Source organism: Jaculus jaculus, chromosome 6 (genome assembly GCF_020740685.1).
Source record: "Jaculus jaculus isolate mJacJac1 chromosome 6, mJacJac1.mat.Y.cur, whole genome shotgun sequence".
Lineage (NCBI taxonomy): Eukaryota > Metazoa > Chordata > Mammalia > Rodentia > Dipodidae > Jaculus > Jaculus jaculus.
This window is the reverse complement of record NC_059107.1, coordinates 118,876,332-118,896,314: the sequence shown is the minus strand read 5'-3', so window position 1 is coordinate 118,896,314 and position 19,983 is coordinate 118,876,332. Positions and strand designations below refer to the sequence as shown.

Here is a 19,983-nt window from a genome sequence, read left to right as displayed (position 1 = left end):
CTACCTAGTTAATTCTAAGTCAGCCTGGACCAGAGTGAGACCCTACCTCAAAAAACCAAAAAAAAAAAAAAAAAAAAAAGTTCAGAAGTTAATTTTGTATTAGTCCTACACTAACCTATTTCACAAATCAGTCAACTTCTTATTTCAAAAATGGAGGTAATATTATTTCCAAACAGGGTTCTTAGTGTGAAGTAATTGTGAAAACACTGGCAAGAACTATAATAATAATTATAATAATATAAAACAACTCTCTTGAGAATCATCCCCATTTCTCATCTGACCTCAGGATGTTGGGTAGAACACAGGTGGTATAAAAACAGAACAAAGACCTTTAAACTGAAGACATCTTTTTGTTTTGTTTTGTTTTTATTTTTCGAGGTAGAGTATCACTGTAGCCCAGGCTGACCTGGAATTCACTATGTAGTCTCAGGCTGGCCTCGAACTCACAGTGATACTCCTACCTCTGCCTCTCGAGTGCTGGGATTAAAGGTATGTGCCACCATGCCTGGCTTAAACTGAAGATATATTAAGAAAAATGGCTATTCATGATCCTAACCTGATATGAATAGTTGTTTTGATACACCAGAAATTTACAAATGCATTGTAGAAAAGCAATGAAATTAAATATTGTTTTATATTTTCTTTCTTGTTAAAGCTCAGTGTTCTATCTTTATTTGATTTTTTTTTTTACTTTTTTTGTATTATACTTTTGGCTTATGTTGATGGTACATGTTACTGCTCTTCATCCTCATCTTCCTCCATTTCTTCCTCTCTCTCTTCCCCCTCATTCTCTACTTCTGATTCTTTTCTCTTCTCTATAGCCTTAGTTTCTATAGTGCTTGTGTCTAATTCAGATTCTTCATGGGTAAATATCATTTGTTTTTTCAATAAGGCATTTGGAAACTGACATTGTGTTGTGAAGACAATTATGATACACAGAATAAAACACAGTATTCTCAATAATAAAATAAACATGCACAATGGATCACACACAAGTGGGTGGGGCACTTCCCAATGTGGATACCAAAATTGGTAATATGTAAATAAAGAAGCAATTGAAAGCTGTATTTCATAGAAAGTAGTTAAATTTTTCAAGAAATAACGGGCAGTACATACATGTGGCTTGGTCATGATCTGCATCACCTAGAAAAAAATAAGGTCTATAAAGAATTACATAACCTTTATTATTTCTCAATTAGAACTTTTCTAACAATGGTGCCACCATTTATTTATTCAATTTTACTTATTTACTAATTTTTCAAGGTAGGGTCTCACTGTAGCCCAGGCTGACCTGTTCACTGTGTAGTTTCAAGCTGCCCTTGAACTCACAGTGATCCTCTTACCTTAGCCTCTCAAGTGCTAGGATTAAAGGCATGTACCACCACATTGGGTTTAAGGTCTAATTCTTTTTTTTTTTTTTGTTCATTATTTATTTATTTATTTGAGAGTGATAGACAGAGAGAAAGACAGATAGAGGGAGAGAGAGAGAATGGGTGTGCCAGGGCTTCCAGCCACTGCAAATGAACTCCAGATGCGTGCGCCCCCTTGTGCATCTGGCTAACGTGGGACCTGGGGAACCGAGCCTTGAACCGGGGTCCTTAGGCTTCACAGGCAAGCGCTTAACCGCTAAGCCATCTCTCCAGTCCTTAAGGTCTAATTCTTACAAGTATTTCCTTCACTACAGTTTTCCCATTCATTCCCATTAGAGGGTCATCTAAGGTTTTTGAGGAAATGCTCATGTGAACTATGTACTGAGTTCTATGCTTTAGAGCTCATATTTAATTGTTTATACTTGAATAACAGGTTTGTCTTTATATATATTGGTGGTTTACTCTCTATGAGTGAATGACAAATACACATCACTCTACTGTCTCTTAGGACTAACTACTGTTGTAGAGAACTTTGAGGACAGGTTGATATTTTTCCTTTTATGTGTGATTCTCAACTGCCAATGTGCCACTGTGGTGTGTCATGGCTACCACACGAGCGTAAAGTTGACTCTGTATTGTAGAGCTGAAACCAGAAGATTATAGTCCTGTGAATTGTTTCCTCTATAGAGCTTCAGGTTAGAAACTGCAAATAATTAGGACATAAGCAACATTAGGGAAGATGCGAGGGAATAGAAGCCCTAATTCTTCAGAAATGACTGCAGGTCACAGAAAGACTTGCATGCATACAAGATTTAGAACATCTCTTAGTAAAATGAAGAACGGTTGGCTTTGTTGTTACTTCTCTGCTTCTTGGTCACAGTTTGTGGATCCCTTAAATATAGTATTCATATCAAACTGTATTTCCTGTGCTAAACATTTTATTGCAAGAATACCCAGAGTGCTGGTTTTCTTATGTTGTTAAGATTGTTGGAAACATACCACTAAATGACTTTTCGCTTTAGCTTGCCTGCTTGAAGTGCTTTTAATTATTCCCCACTTAAGTCCACAAGCTCATACAGCTATGTTGACTATGTTGACCATTTTGTGTCACCTTTTCTGGAACTTCTAGTGCTTAAAGTTAAAATTTTTATTTATGTACTTTATTTTATTATTTTCTTAAATAGCTTTAATATGTACCTCTATATTTTCTGCTCTGCTATTTTGCTTCTCTTGTGCAGGGTCTATTAATACTCACATTGGATGTGGCTTGTTAGCACATACTTACAGAAAAAACATTAACATTAAAATCATTTGATTGCATTTCTGAGTCATGATCTAAATACTTGTCACTGTGTTTCCCAGCATTTTTTAATTCCTATGCTATTGCAAATGATATTTCCATTTCTACAATGGGCTTATTTATTTATTTGTTTGTTTGTTTATTTATTTATTGTGGTCTTTTCCAACTAGGATCTCGCTCTAGCCCAGGCTGACCTGCAATTCACTGTGCAGTCTCAGGGTGGCCTGAAATTTAGGACAATCTGCCTACCTGTGCTTCCTGACTTCTGGGGTTAAAGGCATACACTACCATGTCCAGTCTACAATTACTTTTTAATTAGTGAATTGTCTTTCTAAGTAAGACAATCTTTTAACATTCTTGGAAAAATTAAAAATAGAAAGCATTATTCAATCCTTTACAAGCTGCCTTCTCTTTTACTTTTCAGTGTTGAGAAAGTTGTTAGGAGTTCTTGATTCTATCCTATAAATTCTGTCCCAAGAAAAAAACTTGTTGAGTTTGTTTCTTAGGGCTTGACCTCCATAACTTGAAACTGTAAAAATTTAACTTTGAAAATGTGCTGCATGAGCTTTGTAATCTATAGCTATAAAAACCTTCTCTGAATTTGACTGCCTTTATATACATTTAGTAGAGCTGTACAAATGATTCCTACTTTTAGTGAAGGTGTAGCTTATTTTTATTTCTTATAGTTTCCATGGTTTCTGGATGATTTACAAAGAGGAAAGACTAGAGATGAATCAATATTTAAAAAATGATATTCCAGTTCTGCCTAGAGAATAGATGGCATAAACATATTTCAGCTTGTCTCTTCCACTATTGAATAAAACTATAAATCCTGCATAGAGTGCATAGACAGCTATTTGAGAACTCCAAAGAGTAAATATCTGTAGGCAGATTGAGAGAATTCCAGAATTCAAAGTGCTGCTGAAATGGTTGTTTGTTTACCAGTTTTCCATCTCTGGCACTTCCCCACCGGAATTCAGTACTGCCCCAATCTGGAGGTGAGCATTAGGGAGCAGACAGAAGGAATCTAGGAGAGCCTGATTCTGGCTGAAGAGTGGGAAACAGGTGGAGAAACCACCAAGTTAGTCTTATGATTCTTGTTCTCAGTTCTCTCATGTCCAAGCTCCAGACTACCTGGTGGCAGTGATGTGGCAATGTAAGTGGCAGCAAGAAGTAACCAAACAGCCAATCATCTGAGGAGGGAAACTGTTTTCACCATTTGCTTGATTTGTGGTTTCAATTGTGGGTCAAACTCTTTGCTTTCTTTTTCTATATGTTCTGATATTTTGGCCCTGAACATGACTCAAATATGGAAGTGGATTCCAAAAAGATCCAGGAAACTGGAAGGTATCAAATAAACTGCAGGTAAAAGAGTGGAAGAAAATAGGAGTCTTTATAAACTTGTTCACAAAAGTTGCATATACCTCTGTAACCCTAGCACTTGGAAGGTGTAGGCAGAAGGATCTTGGAGTTTAAGAGGAGAGACTGTCAAAAAAGCAAGTAAAACAATTAAAAAGAAATCCTAACTTTTCATGAACTTCTGGGCTCATCTAGCTATGTGGACTTGGCACAGATCTGAAACAAATTAGTTTGAACTGAGCCAGCTTTCTGTCCTAGAGTGACCATGGTTTTACTTACATGACAGGTCTGAGTAGCACTGAAAAGACTGTGAAAATGGAACCTTGAAATAGAAGCACACAGAAGAAGGCAGGTTGGAAATTCTGATCTGTCATCATTTTCTTGCCCATTAAGATTCTATCCTTACTATACTACTATTATCTCTTATACCCTATGTTGCAGACAGGTTGTCAATGCTTGTAGAAATCACCCAACCAAGAGCAGCATGTGGGATAAAGTGGTTTATTTTGCCTTATAGGCTTGAGAAGAAGCTCCACGATAGCAGGAGCAAATGAAGGCATGAGCAGAAGGTGGACCTCACCCCCTGGCCAACATCAGGTGGACCATACCAACAGGAAAGTGTGCCAGACACTAACAAGTGGAAACTAGCTATAACACCCATAAGCCCACCCCTCCAACAATGCACTTCTCCAGGAAGCTTTAATTTCCTATTGCCATCAGCTGGGGAACCTAACCTCCAGAACACCTAAGTTTATGGGGAACACCTGAATCAAGCCACCATACCCTACGTAAGTCACTTCTCTCCTATAAAATATAAAATAATTCCATCTGTAGGTTAATAATCCTCAAATATCACTCTAATATGTACCTTAAACTTGCTAGTCTTCTCTACTGCAGGTATTTAACAAATATTTATTTTGTATGCAGAGGGAGGTAAAGAAGAGACAGACAGAATGGGCATACAAGGGCCTCCAGCAGCTACAAACAAGTTCCAGATGCATGTGCCATTTTGTCATCAGCTTTTACACGGGTATTTAAGAATTGAGCTGGGTTGTTAGGCTTTGCAGGCAAGTGACTTAACCACTGATCCATCTGTCTAGGTCATCTACTCAGGTATTTTTTTGCATCAGAGCGTGTTTGTATGTGTGTGCATGCATGTGGAGGCCAGAGGTTGATATCAGATGTCTTCTTGAATCACTCTACTTTAAGAGATAGGTGTCAGCAGAGCTTTCCAACTGGGCTAGACAAGTCCCAGGAATCCTCTTGTCTGCCTCGCCAAAACAACAATTCCAGGTGTATGCCACCATGCCCGACATGTTACATTCCTGCTAGGGTCCTCATGCTTGTAGGACAGGCACTTCACCTAACGACCCTCCTCAGACTCTGACCTTAAACATGTGTTTAAAACTAATGATGATCCACATCAAGCGTCATGTACTTGCTACAGCTTTTTTTAAAATTAATTTTTTTGTTTAATTTATTTGAGAGTGACAGGCAGAGAAAGTGGGAGAGAGACAGAGAGAGAAAGAGAGAATGGGCGCACCAGAACCTCCAGCCACTGCAAACAAACTCCAGACACGTGCGCCCCCTTGTGCATCTGGCTAACGTGGGTCCTGGGGAATCGAGCCTTGAACCAGGTTCCTTAGGTTTCATAGGCAAGCACTTAACTGCTAAGCCATCTCTAGAACCCTGCCACAGCTTCTTTACATTTACTCCTGCCACATCACATTGCCCCACTCGTAAAACCCGACATTTACCTCTGCTTCCCACCACCAGATCAGATCTGCCAAGATTTGCTTGACAGCTGTTACCTGAATTTCGCCTCATCATCTTTTTCTCCCACAAGTACTCTAGCATGAATCTGTTTTCTTCCCTAAACTTCAACAAGAGTCTCTAAGTCTTTAGATTTTGCAAATTTTTAAAAAAGAAACTCAATAGTTTTTGAACTAACTCCAAACACATAAAAAGAAGTCTCATTATAGGCTGGACATTTACTTAGAAGCAGCTGAATGCAAGGTGCCAGTCTGACTTTTGTCGTCCCAGGGTAGGTAGTGTGCACATGTACGTTGTCATGCAGGCATCCATATCAGGAATCTGACAACTGCCTTGCTGCTGTCTGCTCAGACCACACTTGTTCACCAGCAAAATAACCCATCTCAGAAGTGTGCATTTTATTTAAATTTTAAGTCTCCTCAGGGGTGGTCTTTACACTAACTTTTATGTCCTCCACATTCTACATTTTTTAAATTTCTTTTTTTTTTTTTTGGCGGGGGTGGGGGAGAGTTTTAAGGTAGGTCTCACTACAGTCTAGGCTGACTTGGAATTCACTCTGTAGTCTCAGGGTGGCCTTGAATTCATGGTGATCCTCCTATTCCTGCCTCCTGAATTCTGGGATTTAAGTAATGTGCCATGATACCCAGCCTAAATATTTTATTGTTTGAGAGAGAGAGAGAGAGAGAGACAGTGAAAGAGAGAATGGGCATGCCAGGGCCTCCAGCTGCTACAAATGAATTCCAGACATGTGCACCACCGTGTGCATCTGGCTTATGTGGATCCTGGAGAATCAAACCTTATTATTTTGGCTTTGTAGACAAGCAACTTAATAAGACATTTCTCCAGCACGTCCACATTTTAAAAAAGAACAATTCCATTGTTTTGTGAACATCTTCAATTGAAAGATAGCATTTTGAACTTCTATTTGATGGCACTGTGTGTTTGAATTACAAGTCTTGCCAGAAAAACCAGAGAAGCAGTGCTGCGTTCTTCTTGTGCATCTTCCTGGGAGACGTGTAGTTTGCCTGACCCTCATGAGGTTCACTTTCATCATCTGATTAGGGTGGTGCCAGCTGCTCCATGGTCACTTACCCCTTTTCCCACATGGAATTAAATATTTTTATGTGGATTTACTTTTAAATTAGGTAATTACATGTCTCTCACCAAAATTTTCATTCATTCATTTTTGAATTTATAGCAATATGATTTCATCATTTTGTCATTCCCTGACTTGTAATTGATTACTATCATTACTTCTGTATTCAAATGGTTCTACTTCATGTTAGTGAAAGCCCTTAAAGATAATATCTGTCCTTTGCATTTCAGGTCTCCATCATTCTCTGTGCACTTCCTTACTTTCAAATATATATATATATATATATATATATATATATATATATATATATATATATATATATGAAATTTGAATTTGTCTTAGTCTTTCCCTGCGTGAGTCCTGGAAGCAGGTCTTCTACTATCACCACCTCTACCCTTGTCTCACGACTGTGTGTTCTCCTCTCACTGACGGGGCTAGACACCCAGCACAAAAGTAGCCAGGGTTAGCAAGCAAAAAATTCAAATTTAACTAAATGTTCTCTATTTAATCTGGTAACCTACAGGCTGACCTTCTGAACATACTTTCAGACTGTGAATACTTCAGAACATGGCTCTAGGCCTTTCCATTATAGCTCTGGCCTCACTTATGTCAGGTTACTTTCCCTACATGGAAGCCTCATTTAGACTCCAGTATCTCATGTGAGTTTTCACCTTAAGAATGGATGCCCTTGCCAGCTTAGGTCATGGTATCTGTTTGTCAGGCCAGCTGTATATGTAATTCCTTCCTTACAACGTTAGAGCATCCAATATGGATACCTTCTTCCTCTGCTCTGACGGACAGCCTATGCCAGGATTTCCTTCCTACCTTATACTGATGTTCTCTCCTTCTTCAGCACAGTATACATGCTGAGCAGATCCTGCACAGACACAACTTCATCCTGCTCTGACTTGAATATCCCAAGTAATCCTGGCCTCATGCAGGGATATACATTCACTTTGCTTAGTGAGGCTCTTACATCTCATCCTGGTCCACAACTCCATGTGCATATGAGCTTTTCCCTGCTAAATGTGCTTCTATCCCTATGCCTACTGCACTTTGATGGACCCATTTCATGTTTGGTTTCTATGATTTCAACATGTGCAGATGCTTACTTGCCAGTGATTTAATTAGTGGCTCAGAGATGGACCAAAGGAGATGAAGAAGAGAAAGATCCTGCATCTTGATTAAAGTAAAGCAAGGGCAGTGGTGTGAGGGCACTGAATCACAATACTGCTATTCCACCGAAACTCCACTGGTGTGGGTGCACTGAAGCATAATAAACTCTGAATTTGTCCTGTGCTACATTCTTTGGAGCATTGCATATTCCAAATGTAATTTTACCATAGAGTATAGCCACTTATGTTTGGAATAAAAGTTAAATCAAACATATTAGTGACACCTTGTTCTCTGAGTGTTTGGGGGATTTCATGTCTTCTTTTTCTTTCTTTCTTTCTTTTTTTGGGGGGAGTGGTTCATTGAGAAAAAGCAAATTATTTAATGTGTTAGTTTACTATTTTTCCCCCAGAAGTAATTTTTGAATTTCCTTTACTTAAAAGCAGTCATTGTGAAACTGCCCTATTTCAGGAGTTAGGTGTAAAGCTTTTTTTAGGGCATAACTGTTAGCCCTCATTCCTTATTCTGATATTCTGGTTTTATGGGGATGAAGGATGGCACAGGAAAGGATCTGGAGGTTAGAAAGGTCTATAGCCTATAGTGACTCAACTCTTTTTGATAATAAAGTGGCATCACAATCAGAGCAGCAATGTTTATGTCACAATAAGGCTAATATTCTATGAGGGCACTTTGGTTATTGTGTTATGCATTAGGGAATTTTTACTTTTCATTTTAAGGTTATTTTCTTTCTCTTACTGCACAGAAGATCTGTGTACTTGTCATGAGGACCACATTGAGTGCAAATACTCCTGCTTCATAAGGCCTTCTTGTTAAAGTTTCTCTACAAAAAAGCAGACAGTAAGAAAATACACCATTTTATATGTGATTTAAATAAATATTTTGAAGCTTAACACATTTAAGAAGATGATTTAATAAATAAAATGGTTTCAAGGAAGTATTTTAATAAGGAATGCAATTATATGCTTTCCCTATCTCAGAATCCTATGTTTTCTAAAATTAATTCTTGCATTCTTAAAATGGGGACTATAACTTAAATGTCCAAAGACTTTAACATTTCATTTTATTTTTTAAGCAAAATGTGTTTTTAAAAATGGTTAGTATAGAATGTTTCATAGATAATTGTTTCCTCATTGGCACAAATGTATAAAAAGTTCTATAATGTGTTAATTACTTGAAGAGTTGATAATATCCTTAAATGCCTATAGTCCCAAAGTCCCAGCTACAAGAATGATTTCATAGTCTACAAAAGGAATACACAGATACATGAAAAAGAAAATGAATATAAGGATGGATTTGCCAAGTTGACTTAATCTAATAGAATATGGCATAATAATTATGGATAAAGTATTGTGTCATATAATTGGTTTTTGGTTTTGTCACTTATAGTAAAGGTATAAGAGTGTGTTGTTTTGTATATTTTTTCAGTCATATTCTGTATTTCTTTTCTTTTTGGCTTGGTTTTTCTGGTTCTGGGAGTCAAACCCAGACTGGGCATGTTTGGCAAGTGCTCTACCACTGAGCAACACCTCCAGCTATATTTCATTATTTTAAAAAGCACAACTTTTCATACTTTAATATTTAGTCATAATATCTGAAAATTTGTGGTCTTAAAAAAAATCACAGCTGGCCAGACAATGAATATACATAGTTAGCACTGCATTTTTTCTTCTTTTTCTTTTTTCTTCTCTTTCTCTCTCTTTTTAAAGTTATTATTAGTTATGTACACAGTTTGTATACAGCCATGTTGGTACCATCATTAGCCTCTTCCCTGTCCTCCTCAATCCACAGGGATCCTGAATCACTGGAGAATGTTAGCTGTTCATTGTAGGGTTAGCCATCAGTTATGGGTAAGAGGCAATGTCTCTGTGCATAAGATCCCAATTTATGGCTCTAACAATCTTTCTGCCCCTGCTTCCACAAATTTCCCTGAGCCATGTTGGGTTCGTTTTAAGTCGACTTCAGTGATGAGGTCTTGGGAGCCTCTGTGTCTCTGGATATCTGGTTTGGTAGGAGTTGAGTGTTCTCTGTGTCTATCTACTTCACCCTTGTGCTGGTACCAGGTTCACCAACAAAGCAATTGCTCTTGCTAATTTCCCCAATTACTTTATGGTTTTAGCTGGAGCCCTGGTGAGGTGAGATGGGCTGATTCTCTCCTCAGGATCTGAGTCTATCTGAAAAAGAGCAGCAAATTCTCTAATGGAGAGTGAAGACAGCACCAGATAAATGGGATACCCATTATTCTTTTAGAGAGATTTTAATAGGTATAGGCCCTCTTGTAGCTCACAATTGGTGGGACCTTAATAATAGAGAGCAGGCTTGTGACAACATATGCTGTTGGTACGGAACATGGAGTGACATGCCTGGAATCTGGAAGAAAGTCAGTCCCAAGACAGCTCATCTAGTGCCAGAAGGTGCTCCATGAGTGACTGAGGGAAAATAATCAACATCTGTCCAAGCAACTCTTGGTCTAAGCTACTCAGCAACAAGCAACCTGACATGACGCTCACACAAGTGAAACAGTGGCACACAGCCATGGTGGGTAACAAACTGCTCTTGATTTGGCTAACAGATATGCTCCGTGGAATGGAACACAGAGCTGGTTCTGGGAAACAAGTCAAAACCACTGCAGTTTTTTTTTTTTTTTTTGATTGGTTAGAGTTCCTCATATTGTCCTCATTTTAAATGGTCTCTAAGAATTGTTCTCCCTTTTGTAAATGGCTATTTAAGTATGGTGTTCATTGAATCATAAATTATATAAAAGCAGAATAATATGGAAAGAGAGCAACCTTGTGTATTAAAAAAGACTGAAAGCAAGCCTATATATTATTTAAATCTCTGCCAACACATTAATGTTTTATTTCTTTCTTCACTAGGCTCTCCTCACACACTTCTGCTAGCTCCACTACCTGAGGTTGAGATATTGTAGTGGATGCAATTATTCTGAGGTATTGCTATCCTCTAGGATGTTTGAATTCTGTAACCAATCCTTTGCATGCAGCCAGATGATGAGAGATGCCCAAGAATGGGAATAATAACATGGAATGTTTTTAATGCTAGATTTGGAAAATGGCCTCTGTCTTACCAGCAAAAGCTTGACCACATGACTCTATATAAGGAAGATGGGAAATACAGTCTAGCTCTGTCTGCTCAAGTATATAAAACAATACGACCCATCAGAATGCATTCCATAACTATTAATTTCAAGTCATTGTTCTTTACTAAATATTTTTGGATCCTATAATTTACTTATTTTAACAGTTGATACTTAGATTTGAGTAGATTTTATTGCCTTCTCTTCTGGCCTCTTTCTCCTCTAAGTATGTTGTATGCACAAGGTCTACTGGATCTAAATGTGCATCTAGGTGAATTACTTCAATAATTTCATAGCAACTTTACAAAAATATCATTTTCATTTAAAAATAGTGTGTGTGTGCATGTGTGTGTGTGTGTGTGTTTGGCTCATGCAGTTTTATGTGTGTGGGGGTAGTGTTTTTACATACTTCACAACAGACTAATACTGTTTTCAGGATAGATGACCATGTAAAAATGTGGAATTCTATCACCAAGTCAGCACCTGTTACATGTACTATAAAACTATAATTAAATGAACAATCCTGTAGTAAATTGCAGATCAAGTCCAAAGTCATTTTGTTCCTATCCTATATCTCTTCATAATTCAGATAAACATGGTTTTAAAAAAATATTTTATTTATTTATTTGCAAGGAGAGAGAGGGGACATGAATATGGGTGCACCAGGGCCTTTAGCTGCTGTAAACAAACTTCAGATGAATGTGCCACTTTGTGCATCTGGCTTTATGTGGGTACTTGGGAATCAAACTCAGTCATTAGGCTTGCAGGGAAGCACTTTAACTGCTGGGCAATCTCTCAAGCCCTAAACTGATGTTTTAAATGCAGAGAGTTTTCTTTGGTTAGGTACTAAAGAGAATTCCAAGAGTTGAAGTGTGAGAATCTAACATCCCTTTGTTTAGTTGATGGTGGTTGTTTAAGGAGTACAGAGCTTAGCAGGTGAGAGCAGTACCTGGCTGACCTCCAGCAAGGAACTGGGAGCCCAATTCCCAGAACCACTTAGACCTGAACTATTCTACTAACAGCCTGAGTAATCTTGGATGCACACTTCTTCAGAGAGTCAGTTACAGAACTTAATCAACACACTAATTTTTGGCCTTTGGGGCCCCATGAATCCAGTCACTTTGTGATTGAACCTACAGAATTGTGACAATGAGTACTCTTTAAAATAACTGCAATTTTGGTAATTTAATATGCAGCCCTACTCCAAGATACCACAGTGGTTCGCTTGTTCTGGTCAAACTGTACTTCCTCTGTGACCCTTATTTCTCTGCTTTCTGGGCCATATGAGACTCAGCGTAATCTTTTTGAAAACTGTTCTTTTTTGGAAGCTTCCACCTACCTCTCCTCCTCAGTTACTCATCTGTCAAATGTGTGAAATTCTGCAAACTCAGAGATATGTTATGATATTCTTTCTTTCACATGGAATATAGTTTAGTTACTATTTGGCTTAGAGCTAAAGTGACACTACTTCTGGGACTAGGTTTTCTTCCATAACCATCTTCCCTTACTTGCTTTTCCTGCTTTATATTTATGGCATATTTTAGATAAAATATTATTATTACTATTATTATTTTGGGTTTTCAAGGTAGGGTCTCACTCTGGCCCAGGCTGACTTGGAATTCACTATGTAATCTCAGGTTGGCCTCGAACTCATGGCAATCCTCCTACCTCTGCCTCCTGAGTGCTGGGATTAAAGGCGTGCGCCACCACGCCCAGCTAGATGAAATATTACTTTTGTGTTCATGTTTTGATATGTATTTATCTCCTTGTTAGACTATATACTGTCATCAGATTTTCATAGGAAAGGGGTTTTCTGAGATTTATTCATCTTATAACACAATTCTATTGTTTTCCCCATGTAGAGAAATATAATTAGTAATTAAAGGATTTTATTTTCTTTTTGGTTTAGTTCTAAAGTCTTATTTAGCAGATTCCTCTTCAATCCTAGTAGGCAGTCTTTTGAAGTGTTGATGAGAATATTTTCTCATCTGTTGAGAAGTTATAGCATTGGTATTGATAGTAGTAATATACTGATTTAGGAATTTCCAGTAGAGGTCTTCAGAGATAAAGGCTATTTTAGAAGGCAGTTACTTCCCATAAATGGCAGATGATTACATAAGTAAGTAGAAAGAACTCAAGGTTTATATGGATATCTTGACTAAAGACTTAAAGAATGTGTTTCCATTTTTGACATTAATGAATTTTTTTTATATAACAGATTAGTCCCAATGAATATCTCCATTATGTAATCTGTTAGGTGTACTTACACTTAAAAATATTTTCCTGTATCTCTAAAACAACTGTTACTAAATATTTTTATTATAAATATGTGAATGAACTATTATAGAAATAAATCCTGAGCCGGGCGTGGTGGCGCACGCCTTTAATCCCAGCACTCGGGAGGCAGAGGTAGGAGGATTGCCATGAGTTCAAGGCCACCTTGAGATGACAGAGTTAATTCCAGGTCAGCCTGGACCAGAGTGGGAGTGGGACCCTACCTCGAAAAACAAAAACAAAAACAAAAACAAACAAACAAAAAAAAAGGAAATAAATCCTGTAATAGCTAAGCTAGATATTATGAATTATTGGTAACGTTAAGATTCTTTTAGGAGGTATCAGTCAGCTAGTATATAAGTAAAAACTATATGCCCAAGTTATAACATTTCATTATGGAACTAAAATGCATTAACATAAAATTTTATATTAAATGCTTTTATAGATCATAAAGACTCAAAATGTCAAGAAAATTTAAACATGAAGTATTCTTAATTTATTTTTATTCTTAAATTTAAGTTAATTCACCCTGGAGCATAATTGCATATGAAAAGTGCTGTATTAATGATATTTCCAATTTTTTAACATGGAGTAACAGCACAACCAACTTTGTAAGAGTTCCCAAACAAGCTAAAATAAAAGCATCAGAAAAATACAAAATTGAATTGTAAGAATCTGTTTTGCTTATATCATAAAGAATCTTTAATCAAACAATTCAAGGAAAATGAACAATTCTCATTCATTAGAGATAGTTAGAGCTTTGTCATGGATTTAGGGTAGCATTTCCAAATTTTAACCTGTTTCATTTTATGAAAAACAGTTGAGGACCATTTATCCAGAATAATGTTACAGAGCCAATGAATGTCACAAAAGATCAGTCAATTTCCAATACCTTATTGAATTTGAAAGCTCTAGTTCTTTGGCAGAGAGGAAGGAAGATTAGAGAGGAGAAAAAGTTTTACAAAAATGAAAGTTGTTAATAGAAGAGAGGAAAGCAGGGAAACTAAGGTTATAGAAGGGAAGCCAAACTGGATGCCAGCAGCATTTCTTTTTCCTTTTGTTGAGGAAATTACAAAATAAAACACAATTTGTGATTTTTACTAGAAAGACTATGGAACATTCAGGTCCCTATAAAAGGAAAAACAGGTCTTGAATTAAAATCAAAAAATGGGAATGATGAATGACATTCCAAAAATTTTCTGTATGTTCTTAGTATTTCTAATACTCCAACTAAACAAAAGGGTCTTGTTTTGTTTTATTAATCTGTGTGCAACCAGATCCATTTACTATGATTCTTAAAGAAATACAGGGTGAAATATATTAATAGCAAATAAAAAGCAAGCTATAAATCTAACTCAGTTTATAGGGCATTTGCCTACTGTTGTGAGGTTCTGAGATAAATAACTCCTACTAAAAATAAATAAAGTAATATAAAATATAAGAGTTTAAATTAAGCTCAGCAGATGGAAGGTAGGTGCAGAAAAGGGATGTAAAAAGTAAAATAGCAGGTCAGAGACATAATTTTAGTTACTTTGCAAAGAGTTTTAAAGTTATGTATGAGAATGATCATAAATTACTAGAATAAGTAACTGATAAAAGTTCTTTGAAGTATGATTCAGTAGATCGAAGAGGTGGAGTTTGAAAACATGAACACATTTCAAATTTTATGTTTTACATAAAACATTGCATCAGAGGACTAAAAAAAATCATGTTTGAAATGAACTTGTATGAATTGAAATTTTCTTGATTTTTGATACAAATATTTCTTGAAAAACTAAACAGTATTTTGTTGTCTTGAGATATTTGATTGAAAAGACAAGTTCTCTGCTTTCAGTATAGTATTCGGTATATAAGCAGAAGATAAATAAGCAACATGTTGGTGAAATAAAAAAGTCATGTATGGGAGACTCGTTTAGAATTCTTGGAGGTAGAGTGTTAGTTGGTCTGTTGCAAATGAGGCATGGGAATAGTACTATAAATCTACATTTAAACATTTTAATCAACTAACTACATATTATATACATTGACCTCGGCAAAAACATGAAGGCATTTATTTGTTTAAGGTGTAATTTATAAGTACTTTTTATTTACTTGATTAATACTTCCTTTTCCAGTTTGAACTATTCTTAGAAAAATTCGTTTGGTCTTTTGCTATACAGACCAAGATGATTATATTAAAAAGAATGTGTGGGGGCTAGAGAGAAGGCTTAGTAGTTAAGGTACTTGCTGAGAAGCCTAAAGACTTAGGTTCCATTCCCCAGTATCCACAGGTAAAGCCAGATGCACAGGTGGTGCTTTCATCTAGAGTTCGTTTCCAGCGGCTAGAGGCCCTGGCACACTCATTCTCTCTTTCTCTCCCTCTCTCTCTGTCTGTTTCTTTCTCTCTCTGTCTCTAACAAACAAATTATTTTTAAAGGAGAACGTTTGGTTGTATGATTCATATAATAGATGGAATAATGGACAATTTAAAAATATAAACCTAATTAGAATTTTTATTTTATTTGCAGTAGTAATTTCAGCATTTAGTTTAAAAACTTAAAACTTAAAACTAGGTAATGAAATTAACACTTCTATTGAACTTATAACAATATAAAGATAAATACCTTAATATAATGAGAACAGTTATCAATGCAAGTGCCATTTGCAAAATTATACTTTTTCCTCTCTTCAAACAAAATTCTGATAGCAATATTTGAAGTAAATTCTTTTTCAAGGCCAACCCACATATTTTTGCCAATACCACAAAATATGGGATGGACCATTCTTATGTCGTCTAAATAAATATTACATTCAAGCACACATTTTTTCCCTCATGCTCTTGCAGTTCATGCTAAAGCTACATCCCAAGTCTGAAAAAGAAGCATAAAAAGCAGGAAATAAAAAAACAAAATAATGAGATTTTTTTGTGCTCCAATTTATTTACCTCAGGTTTTCTACTTTAAGGAAAACCATTCTAATTTTGTATGTATAGGTCTTATCTGCAGAGTAGATGAGGTTATCATAAGTGAAATGACTGAAGTCCTGAGACAAAAGAACATGCATTATATTTTTATCTAAAGTGTTAAAATGATAACACAACTTTTTATATTACTCATGCTGATAGACCCTTTGGAATTACAGAATATGCTTATTAATGAAGCATTCTGAATATACATTTTTAACATTATGGCTTTTTGTGTCAAATCAAGCAACAATTTAAAATATTATCCATTTAAAGATATTTATTGTTCAACCATTATGCACATATGATTTTAGAAATAAAATGAGAAGTTAACATAATTTTGTCCTCAAGTTGCTCACTGCTAGAATAAGATACTATATAAATACATGTATACTTTTAGCCTATGTTGGTAAATTTATAAAATTCGTATATAAACATTAATGCTAGTTCTCAGAGATATTAGCAAATCTGAAAATTAAGTTATCTGAAAATTTCTATAGATATGTGCCTTTATCATCATAGATAAAGTTTACTGTATACTTAGGGACAATGAAAGTAACACACTACAGAAATCAAGAAAATAGCTGCCAAATCAAAGATTAATTAGCTATGGTACACTACATTTAAGAAAACGTGTTGGGCTGGAGAGATGGCTTAGCGGTTAAGTGCTTGCCTGTGAAGCCTAAGGACCCCGGTTCGAGGCTCGGTTCCCCAGGTCCCACGTTAGCTAGATGCACAAGGGGGCGCACGCGTCTGGAGTTCATTTGCAGAGGCTGGAAGCCCTGGCGCGCCCATTCTCTCTCTCTCCCTCTACCTGTCTTTCTCTCTGTGTCTGTCGCTCTCAAATAAATAAATAAAAAATTTAAAAAAAGTGTTAAAAATTTACTAAAAGGTCCTGCTTCCTTTGACTATTTCATAGATGTTTTCATAAACATTAAAGATATAAATAAATAAATTGACCTTGAGAATATCCATCTACTGTTTCTTCCCAAAGAAAACTCCCTATTTATTCATTTCTCTCTCTGGATGCACACATATATCACAATTTCAAATGAAAGTTTGGTTGTTCTAAATAGGCCTTTTGTGATTTTTTTCCTTTCTATTGGAATCAAATCATATGTGATATTATTCGCCAGCAACTTGCATTTTTCATGTAGAGATTGTGCCATACTAATACACCTAGATAGGCTTAAATTTTGTTTTGTTTTTGAGGAATTGTCTCACTCTAACACAGGCTGACCTGGAACTCACTCTGTATTCCCAGGCCAGCCTTGAACTCATAGTGATCCTTATCCTTCTACCTCTATTTCCCAAGTGTTGGAATAAAATGCATGTTCTACCATATCCAGTTAGATATGCTTAATTTTTATAAATACTTCATAGTGTTATAATACTGTGGAGAAGATTTCGTTAATGTAACCATTCCATTCCACAATTAATAGGCTTTTAGATTATTTCCTATTTTCAACATACCATGGCTATTTTCCTAATGACTTATTTTGCATGTAGTACACAGATCTCCCACATACCACTCATGTTTTAACTTCTTTAAAAAAAAAAAAACAATTTTTCGGGCTGGAAAGATGCTTAAGTGGTTAAAATGCTTGCCTGTGAAACTTAAAGACCCAGGTTCAATTTCCCAGTACCTATTTAAGCCAGATGCACATGTGTCTGGAGTTTGTTTGTAGTGGCTAGAGGCCCTGCTGTTCTTTCTCTCTCTACATACATACATACATACATACATACATACATACATACATACATATATATGTAATAAATAGTTAAATAACATATTTTAAAATTTATTTCTTTATGAATACAGAGACATATAGAGAGACACAGAGAGAATGGGTGCAACAGGGCTTCTTGTCATTGCAAATAAACTGCAGATACATATGCTACTTTGTGCATCTGTCTTTATATGCATACTGGGGAACTGAACCTGGGTGGTAGGCTTTGTAAGCAAGCACCTTTAACCACTAAGCTCTCTCCCCAGCCCCATTTAACTCCTTTATTTGTACTAGCTCATTTAATTTTCATAATAAACCTATAAGGAATACATCATTACCACCATAACCTGAACATTTAATAACCAAGACACATTTTAAGAAAAGTTATGGGAAACTTTGTTATGTGAAAGTCACAGTAATATGTACGCAAACATTGATGGGATAGCTTTGTTATATATTTAGGCAATAAGGTAAATATCACAGCATATTCAGTCTGTCACTATCTATATTTCTTTTTCCCACAGGACACAGGCAAAGCAAAAATAGGTCAAATAGATTATTCAATGTCTCACAACCAATAAAGTGTATAGCTTGCCTTTAAATTCAGAAATCAAATCCTAACTCCAAATGTGTAACCATGTTAATGCATTGCTTCACATGACTGTGAGTAAATGATAATTCTTTCAAGTTCCTTCATTCAATCATGAATAAAATTATGGTTGTAATCAGAGGCTAATTTTTTTTTGTTTTTTTTTTTCTCAATTTTCATTAACATCTTCCATGATTATAAAAAAATATCCCATGGTATTACCCTACCTCACCCCCCCACCCCACTTTCCTCTTTGAAATTCCATTCTCCATCATATCCTCTCCCCATCTCAATCATTCTACTTACATATAAACAATACCAACCTACTAAGTACCCTCCTCCCTTCCTTTCTCTTCCTTTTATATCCCCTTTTCAACTTACTGGCCTCTGATACTGAAGTTTTTCCTTCTCCTGCAGAAGCCCAATCATCGGTAGCTAAGGATCCACATATAAGGGAGAACATGTGGTGCTTGGTTTTCTAGGCCAGAGTTACCTCACTCAGTATAATCCTTTCCAGATAAGTCCATTTTTCTGCAAATTTTATAACTTCATTTTTCTTTATCACTGAGTAGAACTCCATTGTATAAATGTGCCATATCTTCATTATTCACTCCTCAGTTGAGGGACATCTAGGCTGGTTCCATTTCCCAGCTATTCTGAACTGAGCAGCAATAAACATGGTTGAGCATGTACTTCTAAGGAAATGGGATGAGTCCTTAGGATATATGCCTAGGAGTGCTATAGCTGGGCCATATGGTAGATCAATGTTTAGCTGTTTTAGGAAACTCCACACTGATTTCCACAATGGCTGGACCAGATTGCATTCTGACCAACAGTGTAGAAGGGTTCCTCTTTTTCCACATCCCCACCAACATTTATGATCATTTGTTTTCATGATGGTAGCCAATCTGACAGGAGTGAGATGGAATCACAATGTAGTTTTAATCTGCATTTCCCTTATGACTAGTGACAGAACATTTTTTTAGATGCTTATATGCCATTCATATTTCTTCCATTGAGAACTCTCTATTTAGCTCAATAGTCCATTTCTTGATTGGCTTGTTTGATTCCTTATTATTTAACTTTTTGAGTTCTTTGTATATCCTAGATATTAATCCTCCATCAGATATATAGCTGGTGAAGATTTTTCCCATTCTGTAGGTTGAGAGGCTAAATTTTTAAGAAGTAGTTAATAAGAAAATATTTTGAATGTGCTTTAAGAAAATAAAAACAAATATCCAAAATATAAGACCGTTCTAGAAACAAAGAAGACCAAATTAAAATAATCTACTAAAGCAAATTTTGAAAATGATGAATACAATTTTT

General features: G+C 36.1%; 1 protein-coding gene across 1 annotated transcript; it reads right to left on the bottom strand.

Annotated features, from left to right (window-relative positions):
- Nucleotides 1-732: 732 nt before the first annotated feature.
- On the bottom strand, nt 733-19,086 carry LOC101598926 (GLIPR1-like protein 2). The gene is given in 8 exon segments (XM_045152243.1): nt 733-1,039; nt 1,119-1,143; nt 8,768-8,815; nt 8,818-8,852; nt 13,926-14,015; nt 14,017-14,027; nt 16,001-16,246; nt 19,039-19,086. Coding segments are annotated over 8 exon segments (810 nt in total).
- Nucleotides 19,087-19,983: the final 897 nt, after the last annotated feature.